The sequence below is a fragment of the Anabrus simplex genome, chromosome X (assembly GCF_040414725.1).
Source record: "Anabrus simplex isolate iqAnaSimp1 chromosome X, ASM4041472v1, whole genome shotgun sequence".
In the NCBI taxonomy this organism is placed as follows: Eukaryota; Metazoa; Arthropoda; class Insecta; order Orthoptera; family Tettigoniidae; genus Anabrus; species Anabrus simplex.
Window position 1 is genome coordinate 71,878,272 of NC_090279.1, and position 27,603 is coordinate 71,905,874.

Below are 27,603 nucleotides of genomic sequence, written 5' to 3' on the forward strand. Positions count from 1 at the left end.
GTATTTAAGCACGAATTTTTTCATATCTTCTTTCTTTCCTATATATAACATTAGTGTCCTGTCTGTTGCTTGATAGGCTGTATATTCTCCACACAAAGCGATGAGGACTGTGTATTCAGTTCCGCGGTCTCTAAGGCAATCAATCGAAATCGGTATATATTATCGATTACAGCCAATGGCGTTGCGGTTGTAGATACAGCAGTGCGTATTATACTCTTTGGCAGTGAGAGTTCGCTACTGGAAAATGTCCACCATTTATGGACAAAAATGCGGAAAACTAAAGTCACAACAGTTTTTTTTTTCCAGGCCCGATGAATACAGCACTGAGGCGTTCTATGAGTTTGGTGCTGCAAGAAAGATTCCAATGTGTAAGTACTCTAATGTTCGTATTAAGTCGAAACGAGAAGACAGGTGAGAGAAACAGAGAATCAGAAACACACAAAAAAGACGAATGAAGCAAATAAGCGACAAATAATATTCGGCGATACTTTACACATCGCAAGGAAGTTGAAAAGTGATATCCAGCAGTTGGTAATAGACCAAACAAAAGCATTCATGCAAGCCAGCATTCCTATAGAGAAACTGGATAATCCTGGCATGAGGACATGGATGATTATAAAAGGAAAGATAAATAATACTGTCTTTCTCGTAAAATACGACGGTATTAGCAGTAATAATGTTATTGCTTTTGTCCTCGGAGGCTCCGAGATGCCGAAATATTGTCCCGTACTTGACAGGGCTGACGTATTTGAGCACCTTCAAATACCACCGGACTGAACAGCGCCTTAACCGTCTGAGCTACACATCCCTGGTCGGGCAGCACCAGCCTATCCACGAACATCTTCCAGGGCTGTGAAAACACATCTGGTACAGACGAAGACAGTATTAATGAAGTTTAGGAGCTTTGAGAGAAGACCACAGTGAATTTGCATCCAAGTGTTCGTCTCTAATGTGGTCACACAAAGATACTTTCTGACTGTCGCACATCTCTGCATCCTCATAACGTTGAAACCATGCTTAGTTCGAACTTTGTAGACAAGTAATGCAAAATATGTAGGCTATGTAAAAATTCATATCACAGGCAGACCAACTAACTTCATTTCGAGGTGTCAGTGGTTTATATACCAGTACTTATTTCTCTGACATTTTGTATATTTAGTTGTTCTATGATTCAATAACAATTTAATACATTATGTTGTGATTATTGGGATTTGATTATTTGGACTCGGAAGACGGTGATAAATTATGTATGTAAAGGATTTATTCAATTGTTTGTTTTGGTTTTCCTCAGTATGTGAATTTTGGAATTGTTTAATTTGTTTGAAGTCGATATGATTTTAAAATTATTTGATTGTCATTGTAATTCTGGTGCATCCTGTACCACACGCGCCACATCGGCGTGGGAGATTTCCGGTTTCGTAAAGTTGCACAAATGAGATTTCCGGTTTCGTAAAGTTGCACAAATTTCGTAATTTTTCTAGAGGCTTCCTAAATGTTCTTTGTCAGCACTATTTTTTCTGCGCTCCTATTGGTGAAAATAAAAGGAAATGTGATTGGTAGGTGAAGGAAATCATCGTACGCTCATTGGCCGTGGTAATATTTCATAATTTCCGGGGAGAAGCGTTGTCGCTGGAGCCTTGCTCTGCGAGGGCGTCTTTTCTGTTTGACCACTGAAGGGAACGGTCACCTTCCAAGGTACGGGTCTTCTGGGCCCCACCATCCGGTAAGCACTGATTATTATTTTTTAACTTTTCTGGTATTCAGTTTCAGATGTAGTGTTTCATTTAATTTATCTTGCCGGAGCGTACCCGTGTTTCCTTCTGCTTCCAAATGTTATAATTATGACTTAGCTGTTTCGGTAAGTCACCTCACCTTGTTAAGAGATAGTTCCCGTTTGTTGTTTTGTAAATTAAATGTTATACGCCTTTGGAAGTAATCCTTATCAGTAATATTTTTCTCGGGACTATCTCATTAATTCCGCTTCATCATGGAATATTCATCTTTAGGTCGGGTACCCTTACTCAGAAGTGTTTTTGAGGGGGCTACCCACTGAAGATGCTCTGCTCCATGATTATACGTAAATTATTTTTCCTCCTTAGATGTATCTCTTCACTTTAGTATAACGTTACCTTCCTTTATTTATTTCGAACTGTTTTGGGTTTTTAAAGGTAACGCCACGACAGTGGAACGTCATGTGTGATGTTCCGGTGTAAAATAAATTTAATTACTAAAAGCTACCCTCATGTAAATTGTAATGGTTGTTGAAATTATGCCGTCATTATTTTAATTGTATCTTGGTTATTGCTTTATATATGAAATCAAATCTAACTTGTTAAGTAAAGTTTAGGATTACATTGACTTCGCTTCTTCAGTGTTACCAATACCTTCCACCGCCTGGATATGGTTCCCAGCCGCTTCCCGGTTATCCTTTCTTAATAGTCATGTTGTTTAAACTGTTTGTTTATTTCCTGTGATTTATGTGCTTGCAAATTTAATTTCGTACATGTTTACATGCCTAGTGTACAGTACTTTTGGTGAAAGCATTACGGTAGCAAACATTTTCTCTTCTTTAAACCTATTAATTGTAACCTTACCCTTTGGAGAGGTTGCAGTATGCCAGAATTACAATGACAATCAAATAATTTTAAAATCATATCGACTTCAAACAAATTAAACAATTCCAAAATTCACATACTGAGGAAAACCAAAACAAACAATTGAATAAATCCTTTACATACATAATTTATCACCGTCTTCCGAGTCCAAATAATCAAATCCCAATAATCACAACACATTACAAGAGTTCACTTTAAAACCCCTGATCACAAAATCAGTTAGTTTTACCCCATACTATAAGGAAGTAATCACGAGAAGCACAGATCACTATGACAATTTATTTCACGAAATACCGACCGAAATAGGTCAGTTTTGACACCGAAATCAACAAATATATTTCACCAAAATATACGGCCCTTAGTCATCTATATATAAGCAGGTCGGTCTGGAGCGATCTATATATAAACGTATAAAAAAAAGAAAATTGCCGCGAATTTGTGAGGCACTTCCAGAAATCTCAGAAATTAGAAACTTTGTACCGGAGAAGCTGGCGATCCCAGGACCCCTAGAAAAATCGAAAATTCTCAAAATTCCTCGAAGGGAGCACGTTGGAGGCCTCCAAATTTTGGGCTTACAAAAATTTCTTGAATTTCCTAAATTTCCCCTTCCCCCAAAAAATCAAGGTCGCTGCACAATCTGCCTGACGAGCTAGGATATTCAAATTTGGCTAAATTACAGCTTTTAGCCTGTAACCGATGGAAAAAATCCAATATGTTAAACATTTTCACGTTTTACTCCCAAAAATATCGAAATGTGGACGCAATTTTAATGACTGTGCAGACATTCTTTTGAGCTATTTGCTGGCTAAACCATAAGTCGTATCACAAAACGGATGGCACGAGCTCTGCTCAATTTGGAGTGATCTACAACTTTGGTGCTATGACTTTTTGTCGTATCTCTCTCCCTTATACATTAGATTTGGCTGTATTTCTGGATTGTTCGTAAATACGGTTATTTTTGCTGTATATTTCACTGTTTGACACACTTACAAGGAAGATAGAGTCATCAAGTTTGGTGCGCACATTGGCACTATTGAAGGCCACATGTGAACCAAATTTCATGAGTCTAGCTTATACATCAGTACACAAAAAATATTGCAAAGCGTAAAAATGTACCCAAATTTCACCCTATTCAAATTTTCGGACTCAATTTAACCCATAAATGTGTGAGATAGGAGAAAATGTTATAGAACCAAACATATTGTTTCTAAATCACTGAATTCACTGCGGGTTTATACGAAATCGAGACCGTGATTTTGCACTCCCACAAAATATACACAACCAAACTTAATTGAAATCTGCTCGCCTTAATGGAAATAAATTTCTAAACACTTTTTCTCATTGGTCGATTGCCAGTCAGGTAAGTCTTGTATACAATGTGGAAGAGTTAAATCACTATTTCGGTTTCCAATAAATCCCCAGCCCATTCCGGGACCATGAACCTCGAAACATACCTTGGATAGGTAGATGCTAAATATGAAGTTTGGTTGACGTATCTAGAAAATTAAGGATACGAGTAACACAATGAGCATCGCGTCTAATAACGCTCAGATTCAGTCAGATTTCGTTCATAACAAGGCTGAAGAGGAAGAATGGACAATCGTGAAGGAGAAGATCAGTAGATCAGCTTAAAATAATTTAGGAAGGAAGTTAAGATCAAGTAAGAATCAGAGATATTCGACCTGATTGATGAACAAGAACACAAAAACTGAGGAGGGAAGAAAAGAATGCAAGCGATTAAAGAACGAAGAAGATATAAAGTGCAGGAGAGCTAAGGAAGAACGAACTCAGCTCGTAACCACCTCTGGGTAAATAAGACAGGGCAGAAAGATGCGGGAACTGAATAATTGTATCAAGCAGAAGAAGAAGCTGTTGATGCTGGTGAAATGGGAGTTTGAGGTCAGGACTGGACAGAACTCTGCGAGTTCTAAATAGGAACAAGGCACCTGGAACTGATGACATCCTCTGCTATAGGAAAAGGTGGAGATGTATGATACAGGCGAAGTGCCATCCGATTTTATACAGAATATTGTTATACCAGGTGCTTACAAGTGTTAAAACTACCGCACCATTAGTTCAGTATCCCACGCCTGCAAAAGGTAACCAGTATTATTTACAGAAGAATGGAAAGACAAGTTGAACCTCAGTTGGCAGAACATCAGTTTGGCTTCAAAAGAGATGTAGGAACATCTGAAGCAATCCAGACTTTACTTATGATCTTACAGGACCGAATTAAGGAAGACAATCCCACGTGCAAGTCATTAGCAGATGTAGAAAAAAATCGTTAATGTTGATAAGACCAAGTTATTCGATATTCTGAAGCTGATCGCGTACGGATACCAAGAATGATTCTACGATCTGTACAAAAAGCAGCCTGTACAGATAAGAATCGTAGGCTGTGAAAAAAATAAGCAGCAGTCCAGAAAAGAGTCAGGAAAGGCTGCAGTTCGTCCCGTCTCCTTTTCAATGTCTATATAGAGCAGGCAATAATGAAACAGAAGGGGAATTTGGGAAATAAATCGCTATCCTAGAAGAAGAAGTATTAACTCTGAGGTTTGTCGATGATATTTTATCTGAATCTGGAGAATTTAGTGAATGGTATGGACAGAGTCTTGGAGGAGTACAAGAGGTTCAAAGAAATGGAGTGCAGATTAGGAAAGGAATAAGTAAGGAGCAGACTAGCGCAAGCAAGGAAGTCCCACTTCTAACAATAATATAGGAATTAAGGAGCATGGCATTGTACGGAAGTGAAACATGGTAGATAAAGAAAGAGAATAGAAGCTTTTGAAATGTGGTGCTATAGAAGATGAGTTGGATAGATCGACTCAAGAATGAAGGGATACTGAATCGGATAGACGAGAGAAGGACGATTTAACAAAATTTGATCAGAAGAAGAAGGAGCAGGATGATCGGACATATCTTAAGACTCGCAGGATTTGTTCAGTTGGTTTTTGAGGTAAATGTAGGTGGTAAAAACGGCAGCGGTAAACGAAGATTTTGCGTGGAATATTCGCTACTAAATTACACTTGCACCTCTTTCTGTCAATGTTCCATAAATCAAACTTCTCGGTCGCCCTCGTACCTACATCTTACTTCACAGACAAAGACGCTGCTGGTTTAGGGTACAAATATTGTGAGCCGAGCTCGAGAACTCATTAACAAAGCCACAAAGTTGTAAATTTAGGAAAGAATGCCGACACCGAGGGTTCAGGCCTACACAGTTTAAAGAGCCGCACATATTTTGCTACTGATCGAATCAAACCTAATGTTAAACTAATTATTAACTTAATATAGACTATATGTAACTTTTCTAGTCACAGAATGAAAGAGTTTCGTTAAAATCTGCTCATTATTCGTAGTTTTTGTTACAGGCTCGCACAGTGAGTTTTTTACGTGGTAAACCTCCTCTCGGTTATCGGAACATGACGGCAAAGGTTCTCAGAGGTCATCGAGTCGGCCAACAAGCTGGCTGCTTTCAGCATGCGGGACTTTCTTACAACTCAAGTCAATGAAATAAATAGCAAGCCAGAGCTAAAGATACCACTATCAGAACTCGTAAGGATGTCGCTTCTCTTGGTGAGTGTTTGTTTATTTCCCTGTAGCTGATAACAAGGGGTCAAGGATGAGTTGTTGTCAGGCTTGGAGTGGAAATTTAATAATAATAATAATAATAATAATAATAATAATAATAATAATAATAATAATAACGGCGAATGTCCCCCGAGCAGGCCTTGTGCAGGTCTTATGAACGATCTCCATGTCTCTGGGCATGCGGCTCCTACTTAAGAAGACGTGACAAACACATAGCCCCCGATTAACCGAATAAGGTTTAAATCTCGACACGGCAGCTAATCGAACCCGGTACCCGTTGTACCAAACCATTTCACCATGGAACTTGGTAATTTAAGGATGGAATATCTCTTTAGAGTAATGGAATTTTCATAGAATTTGAGTGGGATAATTTGTGATTGATGAATGCTCAAACAAGGGAACGTGAGTGTACTGTCAGTGTAGGAGATATGTCGGAGGAGAGCAGAGAGAGGCTTTCAGCAGGCACCAAGCTATACAGTTAAGTGCGGTCTCTCCACCCGAGTAATAGAGGGACAATCCGTTGTTAAGAGTACATTATTCAATGCATTTTCCACTTTTATCCTCCCGTCTCTTTGGACGCTCAGTCTACCGGAATAATTAGCATCACACTGGACCGAGTCCTAGTGCCGTATCCGTCATCGGACGTTGGTAATCTTACTTTTGGCGTTGGCTTAACCACAGTCGCTGGTTCCCCAGTCAAGACGTGCGGGGTCTCGCAGGACCCCTCTTCTCTCGATGTTCCCTTGCACATTTATTTGGAGGAGGGCGCCTCATGATATGACCAGAGTAGGGGAGCTTCATGATCTTAACAGCCCAACGCATTTCTACACATCGTGGTCAATACAGTAGACCCATATTTCAAACGCTCCTAATCTTTCCTCCACACACACAGCTCCGCGCTATCCTAAGACGAAGCTGCAGCGCTCGTTGACGGCGATATTCTCGATCCTCACTATCGGAGCTCCGTTGACCCACAGGGCCTTGCTCATAATAATGTATTGGGTCCTCTTTAAGTTCAGGTGTAGACCAAGGTTTTCACATGTCTCCACAACTTTCATCAAGATCTGCTGCACGTCATCAGTCTGTTTCCACAGCATTCTTTCCTCAAAGAATATGAGTACTAAGTGTGCTAAGAGGCCACAGAGCCAGGACTGTGATGGCGCTTAGGTCATGCAGGCATAACACTTAAAACTCTATCCCTGACAATTTCCATGTATAGAGTTAAGTGTGGTGATGTATTGCTAATCAAAATAATGTTGAAAATGTTCGTCTCCTTACTCTCAAGTCTTCCCAACATAACACTGCTCTTTGTCGGACGCCACCCAGAGCAAATTGCGCTGTTCTCATCTGGATCTTTTCATGTTGTTCTTGAGTCAAGTAATCTGGTGTGTCTCTCGTACGCTGAATGGGTCTTGCCAGTGACTTATACGCCTCTGTCTTACATTCTTACTACAACTCCTAAATACACCCATAACCATATGAAGAGATCTGTAAAGATCACCTTGGTACTTGCAGTGATCCCCATGTGCTGCTTTCACAGCATCGACGCAGTAATTAACATGCAAGAAAACAGTAACATTGCCTTGCGGGATCCACTCTTAATCATAGTATAACCCGACAGCGTTCCACCTATTCTAAGACATTGAGTTTGCTTTCTGGAAATGTTGCCACCTATTCAGTTACACCTTGTCCGGTCCAAAGGCCGTCTGTTCCTTGTTCTGCTCTCCCAATAGACGTTGATTAGGTCAATACCGTTGCAGTCCATTTGGCCTCCTGAATATAAAATATCTGCCATATCTTGCTTGAACCCTTCCTTAGTGGAATGACTTTTCCTAAACACACATTTCCTTCTATCAGAGCAGTTTGAAACATTGTGTGCAATGTAACAAGAAGGAATGCTTTCCTTATCTTACGTGCATCACATGTCAAGCTATCTGGGCTATAACTATCCCCTTTATATGTTCGTCACTTAGTCTTTTGTAAACTGGGGATACTATAGCAACTCTGAGCTAATTTCATATAGCAAACAGTGAAGTACAGTAAATGGGGAGGTGCTCCAAGGTAAATAAGTAGTTATGCCCAATTATGGCACATTTAGAGAGGTGTATGGTGGAATCCTACAGAACAACTTGTAGGCATTCCCGGCATTTATATTCACTGTATCGATATTACGGCCTCGTGAAGTTGACTATGCTTTTACCTGTGTGAAATGCCTAAAACCGTCAGATATTCTAGTAGTTTGACTTCCGGGACAATATGTCCCTAGCATCGATTTTGGACTGCTCCCTGGTGTTAAAAGCACTTTATCAGCCTGGGAGAGAACTGGTATTTTGAAGTTGGGTAACCTATCAGCACTCAGTTATTCTTTTAATCATTCAGAACTTATCAAAACTGTGATCAATTCAATCAGCCCACCAAATGATATAATATCAAATTGATTATTCACTCAAATTGTATGAAAGTAAATCCTTCAGGAAACATCGGCTAATACTATATTTAAATGTGTCTGGTACTGATTGACTTGTGTGTGTAATAAGGGAGAGGAGACGGGAGAGCAGGTAATTAACAAGGTATGGCCGAAATGTAATTATGTGAAAATTCTGCGTGTGAAACTCGGGAGGATTTAGAAATTTTAGTAAGCTTGTAACAGTTAGTGTGTCCGCATTTCCATAAAATTCATGAAGGTCCCATCCTCTGCTGTTTGGTTCCACTAATACAGAGAGGATAACCAGGTATAACTAATTATGTGAGTAATACACCCCTTCTGCTTTAAGGGTCTGTGTAACGTACTTTACAGCCCCGACAACGGGCGTATTGTAAAATCATTGTGAACTAAAATTGGAGGTTCAAGCCCCGTCTAATGTAAAACTAGAAGCAACTGCTCCTACCGATTCTGAGTACCTTTTTTAAACCCAAATGTAAAGTGAACTTCTCGATTCGAGACCCGACCTAGGTAATGTGCTTTGGAAGCTACGGCTTCTTTTTGTGAATTATGTCTTTCCAATTTGTAAAGGCAAGCCTGCGGGTCATCAGACTGTGATAGACGCAGATATGTTGTAAAGTATCAGAGATTTCGAGCTCCTCATTCTACATTTCCACTTGTTGGTTCACGTTCCAGCCACTGTCCCTAACTACAGTGAGTCTCTGCACAAGGCACTCGTTACTTGGACTAGTCGGGGCTCTAGTTTTCAAGGCTCCGTTATAGGAATATTGGCCACGACAGAGGAAAATGTATCAAGGGCTGTGGAATGGTCAGATCATTTAGCATGTACTTAGAACCAAGCTCATGAAGCTCTCGTCACAATAATTAACAAATACTTAGGAACATGTTAATAAATCCTGTCAGAATACTTAAAATTGTAAAGGGGAGCGGACGATTAATTTACACAGTAAAATATTGCGGGCTGTTTTCTTAACTGACCGTCAAAGTTTTCAAGTGGGGCTGACGATCTAAGGTAATGTGTTTGTTTGACTGAGGATGGATAGCGAATGAAGCTGAAATCAGTATTCTGTATTGAAGTACCATATTTTCTGTCATAACCCCCTTTAGGATGTAATTTTAGTCATAGTTAACTGTTGAACTCTGTACTTGTTCCAGGTTCTCTTGCTCCTGGCGCTAGCAATTTCACTGGCGAGCACAGACCACTGTGCATCATCTGTGGGCTCGAAGTTGGACCTGTCTGTGCATGGCCACAAGAACGCCAGTGGACATTGGATAATAACGGTACCGTGTATTATCAAATTCAGAGTTGTGTTTCCGTGTTGGATGGATAATATTGTATGTGATTAATACACGTAACTTAGTGCTGTGTATAATAAATATATGCATGCACCATTCAAATTTCAACCAACTTTCAAACCACAGTACAGTTTGCGGAAGTAATCTAATATGTCCTTGATATCATAGTGCACCAAACACTAACCTGCTTTGCATGTGCTAACCACTAACGGCTTAAGAAAGTGGAGTAACTCATAGCAGACGTAATTACTCACGATTGTGTTGTTATTGCTGGGAAAAAATCCCGTGTTTAAAATAATATATGCATGTTTATAATATGCTTGCCCCAAGACAAGCAGCCAGCTAGTTCGAGAGATCGTCACAGGAGGCGCTAGAACTTAGTCGTTTACTGAATTTATATTTCACAGACATTTCACACAGTTTGTCTTTGTGACAACAGCCTATGTTAATCCCGCACTGAACTTGTTAAATAATATAATAACGGTAACACACAGGTTGTGGGTATATGGAAAATAAATAAAGTAGAAACTAGACCTTTCCTTTAAGAAATCATTCCAGGAGCATCGGTCTGGCTGGAAATGTCTCGTAATGTTCCCCCCCCTGATTTACGATGAAGTCTGAAAAGTTTGTCCGGCCCAGATGGAGACCCTGAGGAAAAAAAAGAGCTCCGTGGAAGTGGAGACTGCCGCCGTCTTGGGTTTAATGAAGAAGTCCTGCCAATCGATATCTAGTGCAATATTGCCTTGAGCAGTAAGAATAAGCCCAGCCAGGTCATATCTACTGCTACAATGCCTGGAGCCACAGGTAGTAGTCCAGCCAGGTCATATCTACTGCTACACTGCCTGGAGCCGTAAGAAGTAGTCGAGCCAGGTCATATCTACTGCTACACTGCCTGGAGCCATAGGAAGTAGTCCAGCCAGGTCATATCTACTGCTACACCGCCTGGAAACGCATCTACGTCTACGGTACCGTATTCCCGAACCGATCCCTGAATCTCTCCGTTATATTCACTCTGATATGTGATTGTGATTTCGTCCACTCCACTTCCTTTATCTCGAAACTATGGTCACTGAAGCCGGGCTTGGAGACATCGGAAGTCTCGTTTGAAAAATAAATTTCTTTTTGGACATATTGTCTCTTTTTACAGCACGAGAATGATGTCAAGAAATACCGAAATTCCGTGCTTTAAACATTCAGTTTAAAACACACGAACAATTGTACCGAAGTAGTATAATACAGGGATTCTGCGGCCACCTCCACCTCAGGCTCTCGGAAGAGGCCTCCACCTCCCGCGGGAAATTTGAATTTTGGCGGGAAATTTGAATTTTGGCGCGAGATTTGAATTTGTAAACAAAGCCACGTGCTTTTTGACAGCTGTCATCGACAACAACGCATCGCTAACCTCACTGCTGCCATCTTGACGGGCCTAAACCTCACTAGTGCCAACTTAACCTAACTACCATGAGGTAAACAAAGCCACGTGTTTTTTGACAGCCACGTGCTTTTTGACGGACAACAACGCATCGCAAACCTCAGTACTGCCATCTTGACGGGCCTAAACCTCAGTAGTGCCAACTTAACCTAACTAGCATGAGGTAAACAAAGCCACGTGCTTTTTGACAGCCACGTGCTTTTTGACAGATTTGTAAACAAAGCCACGTGCTTTTTGACAGACAACAACGCATCGCAAACCTCAGTACTGCCATCTTGACGGGCCTAAACCATAGTGGTACCAACTTAACCTAACTAGCGCGAGGTAAACAAAGCCACGTGCTTTTTGTCAGCCACGTGTTTTTTGACAGCTGTCATCCGCCATCTTTGAGCACCGTGCTGCCCTCTTTATCGTAGTAGATGTAAATTCATCACCTGTCATCGGCAGTGCCGCCATCTTGACGGGTCTAAACCTTAGTGCTACCAACTTAACCTCACTAGCGCGAGATAAACAAATCCACGTGCAGCTGTCATCCGCCATCTTTGAGCATCGTGCTGCCCTCTTTAGCTACTTACCTTTGAAATGTGGTACGTTATCCGCCATCTTGCATCCGAAACCTCAGTGCTGCGCTCTATGTAGTGGCGGCAAATTCCATGTGCTCTTGTTTGGAAACAAAGCCACGTGCAGCTGTCATCCACCATCTTTAATCACCGTGCTGCCCTCTTTAGCTACTTACCTTTGACAGTTGTCATCCGCCATCTTGCATCGCCAACCTCAGTGCCGCACTCTATGTAGTGGCGGCAAATTCCACGTGCTCTTGTTTGGAAACAAATTCACGTGCTATTTTTCTGACAGCTGTCATCCGCCATCTTTGAGCACCGTGCTGCCCTCTTTAGCTACTTATCTTTGAAATGTGGTACGTCACAGCTGTCATCCGCCATCTTTAATCCAGAGAGAACAGTGCTGCAATCTATGTGGTGGCGGCAAATTCCACGTGCTTTACAAATCAACATGCTTTTTTGACAGCTGTCAACCGCCATCTTTAATCACCGTGCTGCCATCTATGTGGTGGCGGTAAATTCCACATGCTTTACAAACCTATATGCTTTTCTGACAGCTGTCATCCGCCATCTTTAATCCAGAGAGAACAGTGCTGCCCTCTATGTGGTGGTGGTAAATTCCACGTGGAAACAAAGCCATGTGCAGCTGTCATCCGCCATCTTTGAGCACCGTGCTGCGAGCAATTTCGTCAGTTGTCATCCGCCATCTTTAATCTACAGAACACCGTGCTGCCCTCTTTATGGCTACTACCTTAAGCACGTAGTAGCGGGCAATTTGAAAAGTTCTGTTAGCTATCATCCGCCATCTTTAATCACCGTGCTGCCATCTTTAGCTAGATACCTTTGAAATGTGGCGGCGATAATTTGAAAAATGCTTTTGACAGCAGCTATCTTTGAGCACCGTGCTACCCTCTATGTGGTGGCGGCAAATTCTACATGCTTTACAAACCCACGCGCTTTTTTTTTTGTCAGCCATCTTTAAGCAACAGAGTACAGTGCTGCCCTCTTTGTTGTGGCGGCAAATTCCACGTGCTCTACAAAGCCACATGCTCTTTTGACAGCTGTCACCCGCCATCTTTAACCAACAGAGCACTATGCTGCGGGCAATTTCGTTAGCTGTCATCCGACATCTTTAATCAACAGAGCACCGTGCTGCCCTCATGCGGGGTAATTTCGTTAGCTGCCATCCACCATCTTTAAACACCGTGCTGCCCTCTTTATGACTACTACCTTAAGCACGTAGTAGCGGGCAATTTCGTTAGCTGTCATCCGCTATCTTTGAGCACCGTGCTGCTCTCTGTAGTAGCGGGTAATTTGAAAAGTTCTGTTAGCTGTCATCCGCCATCTTTGAGCACCGTGCTGCCCGGTGGCGGCAAATTCCACATGCTTTACAAACTCACGCGCAGCTGTCATCCACCATCTTACATCGCAAACCTCAGTGCTACACTCTATGTGGTAGCGGATAATTTTAAAAAGAAAAATTCTACAGCAGCCATCTCTCGACGCTAATTGCACAAGATGGTAGCTATACATGACTCCTTAAAGGTGCTCATGCAAGATGATCGCTATACATAGACGCCCTTGGGATGCTTGCGCAAGATGGCGGTTATACAAGGCTCCTTATGAGGGATGCTTGCGCGAGATGGTGGTTGCTCTTATGAGGCGGCTCAAGGATCCATGGCTAGAGACGCCCTAAGGATGCTTGCGCAAGATGGCGGATGCAAGATGGCGGCTATACATAGCTCCTTATGAGACAGCCAGTACAACATGTGATCAGAACATTGATTGATGTGTTCAGAACACAAAATAAGTAGAATCGAACACTGTACTCGATACAACATGTGATTAAAACATTGTGTGGTGTGTTCAGAACACTAATCGAACGCTGTATTAGGGGATACCTTTGTTTAGATTGAAACATAACAAGACTAGAATTGAACACTGCACATTGATTGATGTGTTCAGAACACAAAATAAGTAGAATCGAACACTGTACTCGATGTCGTTAACTTCAACATGTGACTAAAACTAGATATCCTGGTACCGATACATAGCCTACTCCACTGAAGAAGCCTGCACAAGGCTTATTGCCTCCATCCGACAAATGAATCAGCATCAACACTCTTGTACTCAAAAAATAATTTTCGAAGGAGTCTGCACAAGGTTTAACGCCCCCATCAACAGCCCTTACTAATTGCTAGCTTTTTTGCACACCCCGCCTCACACCATAGTTTTACGACCGGCTGCCCTTCCTGACTAGGATTTTAAATCGATATCCCGACATAGCCTACTCCCACCGAAGAAGGCAGCTTAACGCCTCCATCCAACAAATGAATCACACTAAAACACTCTTCAATCATTCTCGCTACTTCGGATGATAGCGGGTTCGAACTGGAAGCTGTAAATGCTAGGCGTGGGACCTGTGCGATCATCATTACATGATCTAGCCGGATGCCCTTCCCGACGGAATAAGTTACCAGGATTTGAATCGCGGTATCCATCATTGTGTCTGACTTGCAAGCTCACGCGTATTTTTATTTTTTGCTGAGATATCATGCTACTTCCGTTCGCCAGCTAGAGCGGAAACTCGCAGTACTGCGTCTATTTCATCTTACAACTTGGAGGAGACAGCATGTGTGTACATATAATTTATGATCTTTCACCCCCCTTAAAAAACATGTAAGTATCTCGGAACATTCTTATCCGTGTGTGTTGCAATTACTAAGCGAGTGAGCCGAGCGAGTTGGCTACGCAGTGTGCTTTCTTGATTTTCGTATGAGTGTATTCACAATTACTAAGCGTCTTAGCAGTGTGATGAACGAGTTAGCTACGCGGTATAGATTTTTTTTTCGTGCCGAGCGAGTTGGCTACGCAGTGTGCTTTCTTGATTTTCGTATGAGTGTATTCACAATTACTAAGCGTCTTAGCAGTGTGATGAACGAGTTAGCTACGCGGTATAGATTTTTTTCATGCCGAGCGAGTTGGCTACGCAGTGTGCTTTCTTGATTTTCGTATGAGTGTATTCACAATTACTAAGCGTCTTAGCAGTGTGATGAACGAGTTAGCTACGCGGTATAGATTTTTTTTCATGCCGAGCGAGTTGGCTACGCAGTGTGCTTTCTTGATTTTCGTATGAGTGTATTCACAATTACTAAGCGTCTTAGCAGTGTGATGAACGAGTTAGCTACGCGGTATAGATTTTTTCATGCCGAGCGAGTTGGCTACGCAGTGTGCTTTCTTGATTTTCGTATGAGTGTATTCACAATTACTAAGCGTCTTAGCAGTGTGATGAACGAGTTAGCTACGCGGTATAGATTTTTTATTTTTATTTTCGTACTAAGCAAATCATTTGAAGTGTTAGGTATGCGATATGTGCACAGTGTGTTTTTAGCTATGCGATATGTGCACAGTGTGTATGTTAATCATTGAAGTTGTACTGAACACATCAAACAATGTTCGATTCTAGGCTTGCTATGTTTCAATCTAAACAAAGGTATCCCCTAACATGTTGTATCGGATCACATGTAACGACATCGAGTGCAGTGTTCGATTCTAGTCTTGTTAGTTTCAATCTAAACAAAGGTATCCCCTAACATGTTGTACAGTGTTCGGTTCTTAGGATAAAGGTACCCCCTAACATGTTGTATCGGGTCACATGTAACGACATCGAGTGCAGTGTTCGATTCTAGTCTTGTTAGTTTCAATCTAAACAAAGGTATCCCCTAACATGTTGTACAGTGTTCGGTTCTACTTGTTTCGTGATCTGAACACATCAATCATTGTTCTGATCACATGTAACGACATCGAGTGCAGTGTTCAATTCTAGTCTTGTTATGTTTCAATCTAAACAAAGGTATCCCCCTAACATGTTGTACAGTGTTCGGTTCTACTTGTTTAGTGATCTGAACACATCAATCATTGTTCTGATCACATGTAACGACATCGAGTGCAGTGTTCAATTCTAGTCTTGTTATGTTTCAATCTGATCTTCTTAGAACAAAGGTATCCCCTAATACAGCGTTCGATTCTACTTATGTAGTGTTCTGAACACACCAGACAATGTTTTAATCACATGTTGAAGTTAACGACATCGAGTACAGTGTTCGATTCTACTTATTTTGTGTTCTGAACACATCAATCAATGTACAGTGTTCAATTCTAGTCTTGTTATGTTTCAATCTGATCTTCCGACATCGAGTGCAGTGTTCAATTCTAGTCTTGTTATGTTTCAATCTAAACAAAGGTATCCCCTAATACAGCGTTCGATTCTACTTATGTAGTGTTCTGAACACACCAGCCAATGTTTTAATCACATGTTGAAGTTAACGACATCGAGTACAGTGTTCGATTCTACTTATTTTGTGTTCTGAACACATCAATCAATGTGCAGTGTTCAATTCTACTCTTGTTATGTTTCAATCTAAACAAAGGTATCCCCTAATACAGCGTTCGATTAGTGTTCTGAACACACCACACAATGTTTTAATCACATGTTGTATCGAGTACAGTGTTCGATTCTACTTATTTTGTGTTCTGAACACATCAATCAATGTTCTGATCACATGTTGTACTGGCTGTCTCATAAGGAGCTATGTATAGCCGCCATCTTGCATCCGCCATCTTGCGCAAGCATCCTTAGGGCGTCTCTAGCCATGGATCCTTGAGCCGCCTCATAAGAGCAACCACCATCTCGCGCAAGCATCCCTCATAAGGAGCCTTGTATAACCGCCATCTTGCGCAAGCATCCCAAGGGCGTCTATGTATAGCGATCATCTTGCATGAGCACCTTTAAGGAGTCATGTATAGCTACCATCTTGTGCAATTAGCGTCGAGAGATGGCTGCTGTAGAATTTTTCTTTTTAAAATTATCCGCTACCACATAGAGTGTAGCACTGAGGTTTGCGATGTAAGATGGTGGATGACAGCTGCGCGTGAGTTTGTAAAGCATGTGGAATTTGCCGCCACCGGGCAGCACGGTGCTCAAAGATGGCGGATGACAGCTAACAGAACTTTTCAAATTACCCGCTACTACAGAGAGCAGCACGGTGCTCAAAGATAGCGGATGACAGCTAACGAAATTGCCCGCTACTACGTGCTTAAGGTAGTAGTCATAAAGAGGGCAGCACGGTGTTTAAAGATGGTGGATGGCAGCTAACGAAATTACCCCGCATGAGGGCAGCACGGTGCTCTGTTGATTAAAGATGTCGGATGACAGCTAACGAAATTGCCCGCAGCATAGTGCTCTGTTGGTTAAAGATGGCGGGTGACAGCTGTCAAAAGAGCATGTGGCTTTGTAGAGCACGTGGAATTTGCCGCCACAACAAAGAGGGCAGCACTGTACTCTGTTGCTTAAAGATGGCTGACAAAAAAAAAGCGCGTGGGTTTGTAAAGCATGTAGAATTTGCCGCCACCACATAGAGGGTAGCACGGTGCTCAAAGATAGCTGCTGTTAAAAGCATTTTTCAAATTATCCGCCGCCACATTTCAAAGTTATCTAGCTAAAGATGGCAGCACGGTGATTAAAGATGGCGGATGATAGCTAACAGAACTTTTCAAATTGCCCGCTACTACGTGCTTAAGGTAGTAGCCATAAAGAGGGCAGCACGGTGTTCTGTAGATTAAAGATGGCGGATGACAACTGACGAAATTGCTCGCAGCACGGTGCTCAAAGATGGCGGATGACAGCTGCACATGGCTTTGTTTCCACGTGGAATTTACCACCACCACATAGAGGGCAGCACTGTTCTCTCTGGATTAAAGATGGCGGATGACAGCTGTCAGAAAAGCATATAGGTTTGTAAAGCATGTGGAATTTACCGCCACCACATAGATGGCAGCACGGTGATTAAAGATGGCGGTTGACAGCTGTCAAAAAAGCATGTTGATTTGTAAAGCACGTGGAATTTGCCGCCACCACATAGATTGCAGCACTGTTCTCTCTGGATTAAAGATGGCGGATGACAGCTGTGACGTACCACATTTCAAAGGTAAGTAGCTAAAGAGGGCAGCACGGTGCTCAAAGATGGCGGATGACAGCTGTCAGAAAAATAGCACGTGAATTTGTTTCCAAACAAGAGCACGTGGAATTTGCCGCCACTACATAGAGTGCGGCACTGAGGTTGGCGATGCAAGATGGCGGATGACAACTGTCAAAGGTAAGTAGCTAAAGAGGGTAGCACGGTGATTAAAGATGGTGGATGACAGCTGCACGTGGCTTTGTTTCCAAACAAGAGCACATGGAATTTGCCGCCACTACATAGAGCGCAGCACTGAGGTTTCGGATGCAAGATGGCGGATAACGTACCACATTTCAAAGGTAAGTAGCTAAAGAGGGCAGCACGATGCTCAAAGATGGCGGATGACAGCTGCACGTGGATTTGTTTATCTCGCGCTAGTGAGGTTAAGTTGGTAGCACTAAGGTTTAGACCCGTCAAGATGGCGGCACTGCCGATGACAGGTGATGAATTTACATCTACTACGATAAAGAGGGCAGCACGGTGCTCAAAGATGGCGGATGACAGCTGTCAAAAAACACGTGGCTGACAAAAAGCACGTGGCTTTGTTTACCTCGCGCTAGTTAGGTTAAGTTGGTACCACTATGGTTTAGGCCCGTCAAGATGGCAGTACTGAGGTTTGCGATGCGTTGTTGTCTGTCAAAAAGCACGTGGCTTTGTTTACAAATCTGTCAAAAAGCACGTGGCTGTCAAAAAGCACGTGGCTTTGTTTACCTCATGCTAGTTAGGTTAAGTTGGCACTACTGAGGTTTAGGCCCGTCAAGATGGCAGTACTGAGGTTTGCGATGCGTTGTTGTCCGTCAAAAAGCACGTGGCTGTCAAAAAACACGTGGCTTTGTTTACCTCATGGTAGTTAGGTTAAGTTGGCACTAGTGAGGTTTAGGCCCGTCAAGATGGCAGCAGTGAGGTTAGCGATGCGTTGTTGTCGATGACAGCTGTCAAAAAGCACGTGGCTTTGTTTACAAATTCAAATCTCGCGCCAAAATTCAAATTTCCCGCCAAAATTCAAATTTCCCGCGGGAGGTGGAGGCCTCTTCCGAGAGCCTGAGGTGGAGGTGGCCGCAGAATCCCTGTATTATACTACTTACCGAATTAAATCAAACTGGGATGTTTTAGTAATATCTAAGAATAACGAACAAACAGCATCTCTGGGAGTACGTTATAGGTTTTCCGTAAGTTACGGCTCCGATTGCCACTATATGGTGCGGCGAAACTCCGAGTAAAGCACCAATTGTGGTTGTATGGTGTGGTAGTTGGGCATAATGGCATCTCATGTGACGTGCGAAGAAGGAAACAGGAATGTGAGTAGGAAGGGTTGTTTCAAATGGGTGCTTCATACTCACCTTGGAATTATAGTGGATTGTGAACTGAATGTGGGCTACAATTTTCTATGTCTTAAGAGTTCAATATTCGTTACAGGTTGATACGCGGCGATTGACATCGACGGAGAACCAATGGGAATTAGCCGTGAATGTCCACCAAGAAAGAAGATCATGTGATAGCAGTGAAGTTGAGCAGCTTGTTTCGGTGACTTCTGTACATCCACCAGTACACGGTAAGACCTGATCGTTGTCATAGAACTCTCATTCACACTTGGTGTTCCTTACCCCAAAGAAGTAGGACTGCAGTGTTTGTGGGCGGTATCTCCTCCGTGTCCAGGGGCAATCTGCTAGGGAACGTGCCTGCGTCAGTCTCCTCCCTATTCGATATTGTCTACGGGACTAGGCGTTCTGAAATGCTTGAGAGGATTGGAATTACAGGGAACGAAGAGTAACACAAACTGCAGTGGTCAGCGAGCGAGGCAGGTGCGTGGTATGCCTCTCCTTCAGTTAAATGTGTGTATAGAGCAGGCAATATGGATATGGAGGAACGTCATTGTTGGAGGATGTCAAGGGCAGTTGAATGTAGTAGATAAGGTCAGATGAAGCACGTGATATAAGACTAGGAAATGCACTGATAAAGGAAGTGGAGGAATTTGGGTGGCTGGGAAGTAACATAACGAATGAAAGGAGAAACTATCCGTCCATTACCGAAGAAGAATATTTGCTAAAGGAAGCCATCTTGTAAATGAAACATTATACTCACCATAAATATACAATTCAGGCCGTCGTTTGCCGAAGTATTTGTCTGTAACGTTAGAGTCATGCTAAGTAGAGAAATAGAGTAGAGGCCTTTGAAATGTGGTGTTACAGAACAATGCTTTTGGTAATAATGGGAACTCATGTCCTTGCCTCGTGGTGATGCAGTTCTTTCCAGCAGCACTCATAATCGAGGTGATCATATTTAACTACCTACCTGCAGTCCTGCCAACATTACATTTCTCAAAGTAGTGGGAAAACGCGTAGACCACGTGCTTTGCAAGTAATTGTGCTAACCGTAACTCTACGGAGTTTGAGGTGAGATTGGACGATCATAGCCCAAACAAAGAGCAGGTGACGGGAGGGAGATATGGGATAAGTATGAAAAAGTGTTTAGGCTGCTGACGGAGAACAGGAACAATGTACAGGGTGCGGTGGGAGGAGAAGATCTGAAAGACAGATATGCTAATAGTTTAAGGGGGAGGAAACTGAGGACAAAGGGATAAAGTCAAGGGCAGTTATCACTAGGGTATCCGTGAGTAACCGCTGGTAAACACAGAGGGATATAGGGGGAAATGAACTTGTTTCAGGAATGTGGGGGTAAGAGAAAAGGTACAGTAGGAGGAGGGGAAGTGGGGGTGGAACATGGTCACGAAGAGGAGGAAATGGAGGGGAAGGTATGGTCAGCAAACATCAGGGAAGACTATTGAGACTAGTAGGGAAGCGGATATAATGAAGTAAGTGAGGTCGAGACTCTGGTCATCGAGGACTCCATAGTTAGGCTCGGGGAGAAAGTGCACGGAGGAAAGGGAACCAAGATAGAGGAATTACGTTAAGACAGAAGATGGGGAAAGTGTGTGGTAGTTTTCCATGTTGGTACGAACAACGTACGACATAGTGTGGGATCTGTTATGAAGTTGAATGGAGAGGAAGTTATTATCAGTGGGACTTTAAATGAAACTACGAGGTATTTATGTGGGGAGACTGGGAGTGCGTGTGTTGTTTAGAAGGGATACATGGCGGACTAGGCAGCGGAAGTGAAAGTACGGGGACATAGTGGTTATTATTAAGTAATTCTCTACATTCATATTTACCAGATATTGTATAAGGAATTGTTTCATGGTTGAGAAGTGACGTATTGGATGCGAAGATTCTTCCAAAACTGGAGTGTTTTTGTAGAGATGAGATAAAATCGATAGGTGGGTGAGTATTTATACCGGCGGAAGAAGTATTTTTATGGTATGGAAAAGTTAAAGATGAGAAACATTAAGTTCTAGGTATAGGGCTCATCTCTTTGCGGTGTACAGGTACGGATGAATTGATGCAGACGCGGAATATTTCACTGAGTAATCAGCGATGTGGGAAGCGTGGCATCAGTAGCCAATTTAAATCTGGCTGTCAAACTGAGTTTCCTTCTGGAATGAATGCCATGTGTCTAGGAGATCTAAATTATATCATGTCCGTTGCTGTGTGACTCTGCTTTGAAAATACAGTAATAATATAAAGTGTAAATAGCTTATCGTTATTTGTCATCAAATCAAAATTAATCTCCTCCTTCTCAAACTCGTGATTGTGTTCAAAAGGACCTAAGTAAGGAATCTAACCTTTCTTCACTTTCATCTATGATACAACAAACCATATACACCTTTCTGGAGCGGCATTATCATGATGAGTAGTGTTTCAACTGGACAAAATAGAATCATTACAAGTAAGAGACACACGCACTATTTTAATAATATTGGTACAGGCGATTTTTGGAACATAACCATAATCTGAAGTAGGCCTTGTCGCAGACCATAAAATGATTCCATACGGATTTTATTTGCACAGTTTGCGATAGATTTTCAGGATTATTATTTATCAGAAATTGCATATTTCATGCGTATTTTTGTTCCAGTTACTTCGACGTCTCAATATATGAAGCCAGTCACACCTGCAACTACTACACCAGCTACCACCACTGCTCCAACTACTACTACTACACCAGCTAGTACTACTACTACTACGAAACCAAGGTCCTGTCCTCATTCAGGTGAGTGATAAACTCTCAAGAAGTTAATCATATTATCTATGAGTCGTGTACGAGAGACGAACGTACATGTGTTTCTTGGAGATTTGGATCTAGTTTGTTCAGATAGAAAAGTAAAGCTCTTAATCGTTGTATTCCACGTTCCACAGATAAAGTACTCACCCTGTAGTTACTGTGTAGGTGTTTGCTTGGAGCAGCAGTCTGCAGAGCGAGTGCACGAGTAGAGAGAATATGAGAAATGAGAGCGTCTTGGGTCCGAAGTGAAGGCGGGACCCGGTGAGTGTTCCACATATCGCAGCGTACGGCACAGCGCCCCACACGCGAGCCGATGATACTATCACGTAGAGGTTGTGGGTTCGACATCCCTCAAGGTGATTCCGTGGCTTCTCAGTTTTGCATGAGACAAATATCTGGATGTGCACATTTAGTAAGGCACCTTCCCCTTTATGGCTCTTTCCTACAGCACGCAGTCATAATATTATTATCTAAGATTGATTCACGATTTTGGGCAGGAAAGCAACTGGAAACTACTTCAATAAAACTACCAGGAATCCATACATACCTTTTGTTTCCAGGTGAATTGCAATACGTACAAAATTTAGCAACCATCCTTATCAGTTCTTGCTGAACTCCGCAGGACTCTCAGAGAAAGGCTCGTCTCCCTCCTCAACTTATTCGGGGCGCTCTTGAGAACTGCGAACAGTACACATTAGGATTGTAACCGTTCCTCGAATGGAGAATTCCACTTGTAGGGGTTTTTGACTGAAACAGGAAACAAAACCCGTGGGGGATCCACTGGGGGATCCACTGGAGAGAACGGATGCCAGAACCACAGATTTAAAATTATCACTTAGTTTACAAAAAAAGTTTTATCATTGATATTTTTTCACATGAATAATTGAATAGCAAATACGTCGAAAGCCTTACAACACCATCCGAAAACAAGTCATCTTATATGTCTGACAAAAAACAGAGGATAATATTTTTACATGAAACGTTGCCAGGTTAAGTTTAATTTAATGACTTGCAATTTGTCAAAACCTGCGCTGCATAAATTTTACATTTGGTAATTTTAGTTGGAGGCACAGCCTTCGTTATAACGAGAGAAAAAAACTGGTAAAATGCCAATAGCAGTTAATTAGAGAAAAAGTTTAACATTGATAAATACACCAAAGGCAGGAGGTAGCAAAGGGCCCTTTTGGTAGATTCGCTGACTAAATAATATTAACATTAAGAAAAACTCTGAAGGGCACCGCCTTCATCAAAATGACAGAGTAATTGGGCGAGGTGCCATAACAGTTACTTTACTTATTTCTTTTGTGATTAAGCATATGTACTAAATAAACAATATTTCGAGTTAATGTAAATACCTACTAACCCTAGGAAAGAATTATACTAGTGATATAACTTCAAAATAATAGCCGGTATATATGCGTGTTCGTTTGGCAGAGATTCTAAAACTTTGATCTTGTTTTTCTCAGAACATCATTTTCTGACTTAAGTCGTATGTGAACGATTCGATCGAAACTTGTAATTGCTACAACTTCTCTTTCATCATACTTTTCAGTGAACATAACGTTAACGCGGATAACTGTTTATGTCTCCCTAAAGAGAATTAGTCCTTTTGAAGACCCTAAAGTCACATACACCCTATCACAGAACCCTGAATGGTTACACACCAGTGACGCATGTCCCGCCATGTTTCAATTTGAATTACACAAACATAAAGATGATCAATATTACGTATGAAAAGAATAATTATCAAGACATTTTTCTGAAATATTAAATCAAGAGACACGTGAATCATGTGAATTTTTTTGTATATAAAACTTGCTGAAGTTTGAATTATAGGTCATCCCTCTGTCAGTTATTCCATTCTTCCCTCGCGGTTCCCTGGGCAGGTGGAGAACATGTGGGAGCACTTTATAGACCTTGAGGTAGACAGTGGTCAAGAAGAAGTTCTCCATTTATCCCTTGCGCTCGGTAACTCTTATTATTTTACTTGGTACAACTGCGGATGCCTTTCCGATGAGTGGCACAATATGTGCGGGTTCAGGACGTTCTAATACGATATGACTTGGCCTTTGATTTCTTTCACAGTATTCTCATAATTCGTCCTGAGAACGACGGTTCTTCCCAAGTGTGGATGCCGTTGATCAGTGCTGATGTTCTCAGTTTTACTGACTGTCATATGTGCTCCTGTTTTGTGTAAGTGCTCGTTTATTCTACACTAATGTATAACATGGGCCTCGCAGGCCAACACAAAACAGCTGCATTTTGTGACTAATCAAGACGTAATGAGGTAGAAATACTGATAAATGCAGTGTTGCCAACCGCTGAGATTTAACTTTTAAAATATTGCAAAATAACGACTCGTGTAATTTAACCAAAATTTGTACAAATGATGAAGTTAGTAATATGTCGTTCACTTTTAAGAAATCCAATGTGAACCACATTCTAGTGGTTCTATTGCTCGCAACTATTGGAAACACTGTACATAGTAGAAACTTTTCAGTTGGAGAAAATCCCCCTCTAATGAATGATTAATGTAGATTTAGGCGGCTCCAGAGTTATTAATAGTGAGCAAATGGAGGTGGCAACAAAACAGGGGAAATGCAACTAAATTCAAGAGGAAGTCATTAATACATAGTGCGTCTTGAGTTATGTCTTACTGCGCTTGAAGACACTGCCGCATGTTTCGTACACATAACCGATCATCTTCCGGTAGCCATTTAGAGCAGTGGGAGAAGGCTGTCCGAGGAAAGGACACAAATCCGACTCATAATTTCTTTTTATATGTGATACCAATTTTTAGCATTACTTCTTGATAAAAATAAAGTAATTTACGGAGATCGATGAAATTTCTCCCGAGGACAGTTAGGAAACGTAACTCTCCAGAGAAGGGGCAATCCACGCGGACAGATGTCACTATAAAAATCCCGAATCTGAACATAAATCAACAAGAATAGGAAATAATTATATTCTATACAATGTTAAAGAAATATCAACTGAAAGTTAAGAATTGAATGCATTGCCTTGGATTCTCTTCTTTTAAAACAAAATCTCCCAGTGGTTTTCGGCACCGCTTAATCATCACGACTTACCGCCACTTTGCCTACCGAAGCTCATTTGAGTGAAGGGCCTTAAATGATCGTGCTACTGCTGCCATAGTGCAATGTTTGAGTGGAAGAAGGAGCATGGACGTTGATATTACACGAGCTAAAGCTTACAGAAGGAAGTATGTTTAACTGTGAATCATTACAAGTGAAGGTTTTCTTATTAGGAAGCATTTATCTCAGAAAAATGAAGATCAGTTGGCATATCATGGCCTGGTTTCATGTTCGTTCCCTGTGAGTACAGCTGGATCCAGCTCAAAGCAATGCATGCTGGACTGAACGTCACCCCTGTTGATATAATTGCAAACATTCTAATTCATATCATCATACAATTAGAGCAGGCATGTGTAGGAATCATTGGTTTCAAGTCACGTGGTAGCCAGTAGAATAAAACGTTATGGAAATCGTTAGGAATATCCGGCAACATATAGAATCTAATACGCCCAATTTCCAATCCAAGTTACTCAGCTGAAAACTGGGCACTTTCAGACGCGCCACACATATTTAAGTATCCATGACCAAGTACAGAAAATACGACGGTGATATTGTTGATTATTCATTTTTCACATCTCCGGAATACGAAGAGAGCTGGCTATTTCCAAGACAGCTAAATCATCTCGAAAATACTCCGAACGGTCCAGCTCCGGAAATGAGCCGCACAAATCAGTTTATCACGTAGATAGAAGCACTGGTCCGCCTGCTGGGCAAGATGCTTAAGGCGTCCCATTGGTCGAAACAATTTTCACCACCACAATGTTGGCCAGCCGGGTGGGAGAGGTGCTGGTAGATTGCGTACAAAAGCTTGGATTCATTACAAACCTCACCACATTGCTCATTTAGATTGAGGGCGAAGTTGAGCCTTGAGCAAATCGCTTGCTGTTTTATGACCGAAGTAGGCTGCATGTCGGCACCGCGTTTCACCCTCTCCTTTTCTGCTATCGTACATCACGTCCTTCACTTCATCTCATTATCTCCTCTTCTGTACGCTACGGTGTCTCCTGCCCATGTCGTGCATCAAAGAGTAGGACAAATAATGAAGGATCGTCATTTTCACTCGTAGGATGGTCTAAAATATGAACGTGTAATGTTCTATCTGCCCACAGGTTACCGACTGTTTGAAGGTTTGAACTGTTATAAGACGTACAGTGAAAGGAAGATCTGGAGTGACGCCAGGGAGCAGTGCAAGACTGACGGAGGTGATCTCATGGTACTGGAAAGTGAACGGGAGAGAAGCGAGGTGTTCCCTACAATGTTCAAGAGTGTGAGCTGGAACCCCTGGATGGGAGTTTACAAACCCGAAGGTGAAGATCGTTGGGTGTCTGTGAAAGGTGAGTTCTCTCTAGCTCTCTTCTCCTCATGAATTACCGAATGTCGGACGGAAGACATTTGTCATATTAAACAACAGAAGCCTACATTTAGCTGTAGTTAGCGATGTCACTGGCTGACGACCACACCGTATTGCCTATAATCAGGGGAGGAATGAAGAAGTCTTGCCCTCAGTAGTCTAAGCGGTAGGTCGCTGGCGTTCTGAGCCCAACTTGGCAGGTTCGATCCTCGCTCAGTTCGGTGGTATGTCAGTCTCATGTCCGTAGATTTACTGGCACATAAAATAAACCCTAATGGATAAACTTCCGGCACGTTGGCGTCTCCCAAACTATACGAATGTATAATCACAGGAATAGAACCAGCTTTTGGGTGGTTAGGCCGTGTGCATAATGCAGAGTTTCGTCCAGACGTGCCATTTGGACTCATCAGCTGGAATGGCACGCCCCTCCAGGACTCTGCTTAGCAGTGGCAGACCAAACTGTGTGGCCCCGCCGTGTTAGCAAATCAAGTTTGCTAACCTGCTAAAGGAGAAAAGATTTCTCCGTTCAAAAAATGCTCCCCCATTGGAGATACAACATCAAAAAAGGCTTTCACAGCCGCAGATCTTATAATCACAGGAACGTAGTTACTGGAACATAAAGTGAATAATATTACTTATGTCTAAATGAATGGAAAGAGTCGTAAAGTGAGGGTATGAGGACATTCATCGGTCGGATGGAGACGTTAATCCTTGAGCAGACCTCTCGGTGTTCTTTGACAGGAGTAGGCTATGTGCCGCATCAAGGCGTGCAGGTTTATCACGGACGTCCGGACGTCAACTAGAGAGTAGGACACACTGGGGTCGTGGTAGGGACATCATCATTATAGACTGCTGTACCCTCGTTTGGTTCCACACCTCTTGCTTTTAAATAATTAGAAACTGAGTCCTGATCTCCTCTACTGCTCTTACCCTCGATGGCTGACTCCGTTATTCTCGCAGGTAACCCATCAGCCTCCATTTACCTCACGCGACCCCAACACCGGAGTACCGCTTCATCAATGGAGCTTATGCATCACTTAGCATTTATCTTCTCATTCTGGGTACCTTCCTGCCATTGTTCCCA

The 27,603-nt window shown here is 42.1% G+C and overlaps 1 protein-coding gene across 1 annotated transcript in view; it reads left to right on the forward strand.

Annotated features, from left to right (window-relative positions):
* Positions 1-6,176: 6,176 nt before the first annotated feature.
* LOC137503287 (hemolymph lipopolysaccharide-binding protein-like) overlaps positions 6,177-27,603 on the forward strand; it is a 29,907-nt gene continuing 8,480 nt past the window's right edge. The window contains exons 1-4 of the mRNA XM_068230831.1: positions 6,177-6,191; positions 9,805-9,930; positions 19,371-19,506; positions 26,278-26,502. Coding sequence (XP_068086932.1) covers positions 6,177-6,191; positions 9,805-9,930; positions 19,371-19,506; positions 26,278-26,502 — 502 coding nt within the window. The remainder of the gene's footprint in view (positions 6,192-9,804; positions 9,931-19,370; positions 19,507-26,277; positions 26,503-27,603) is intronic.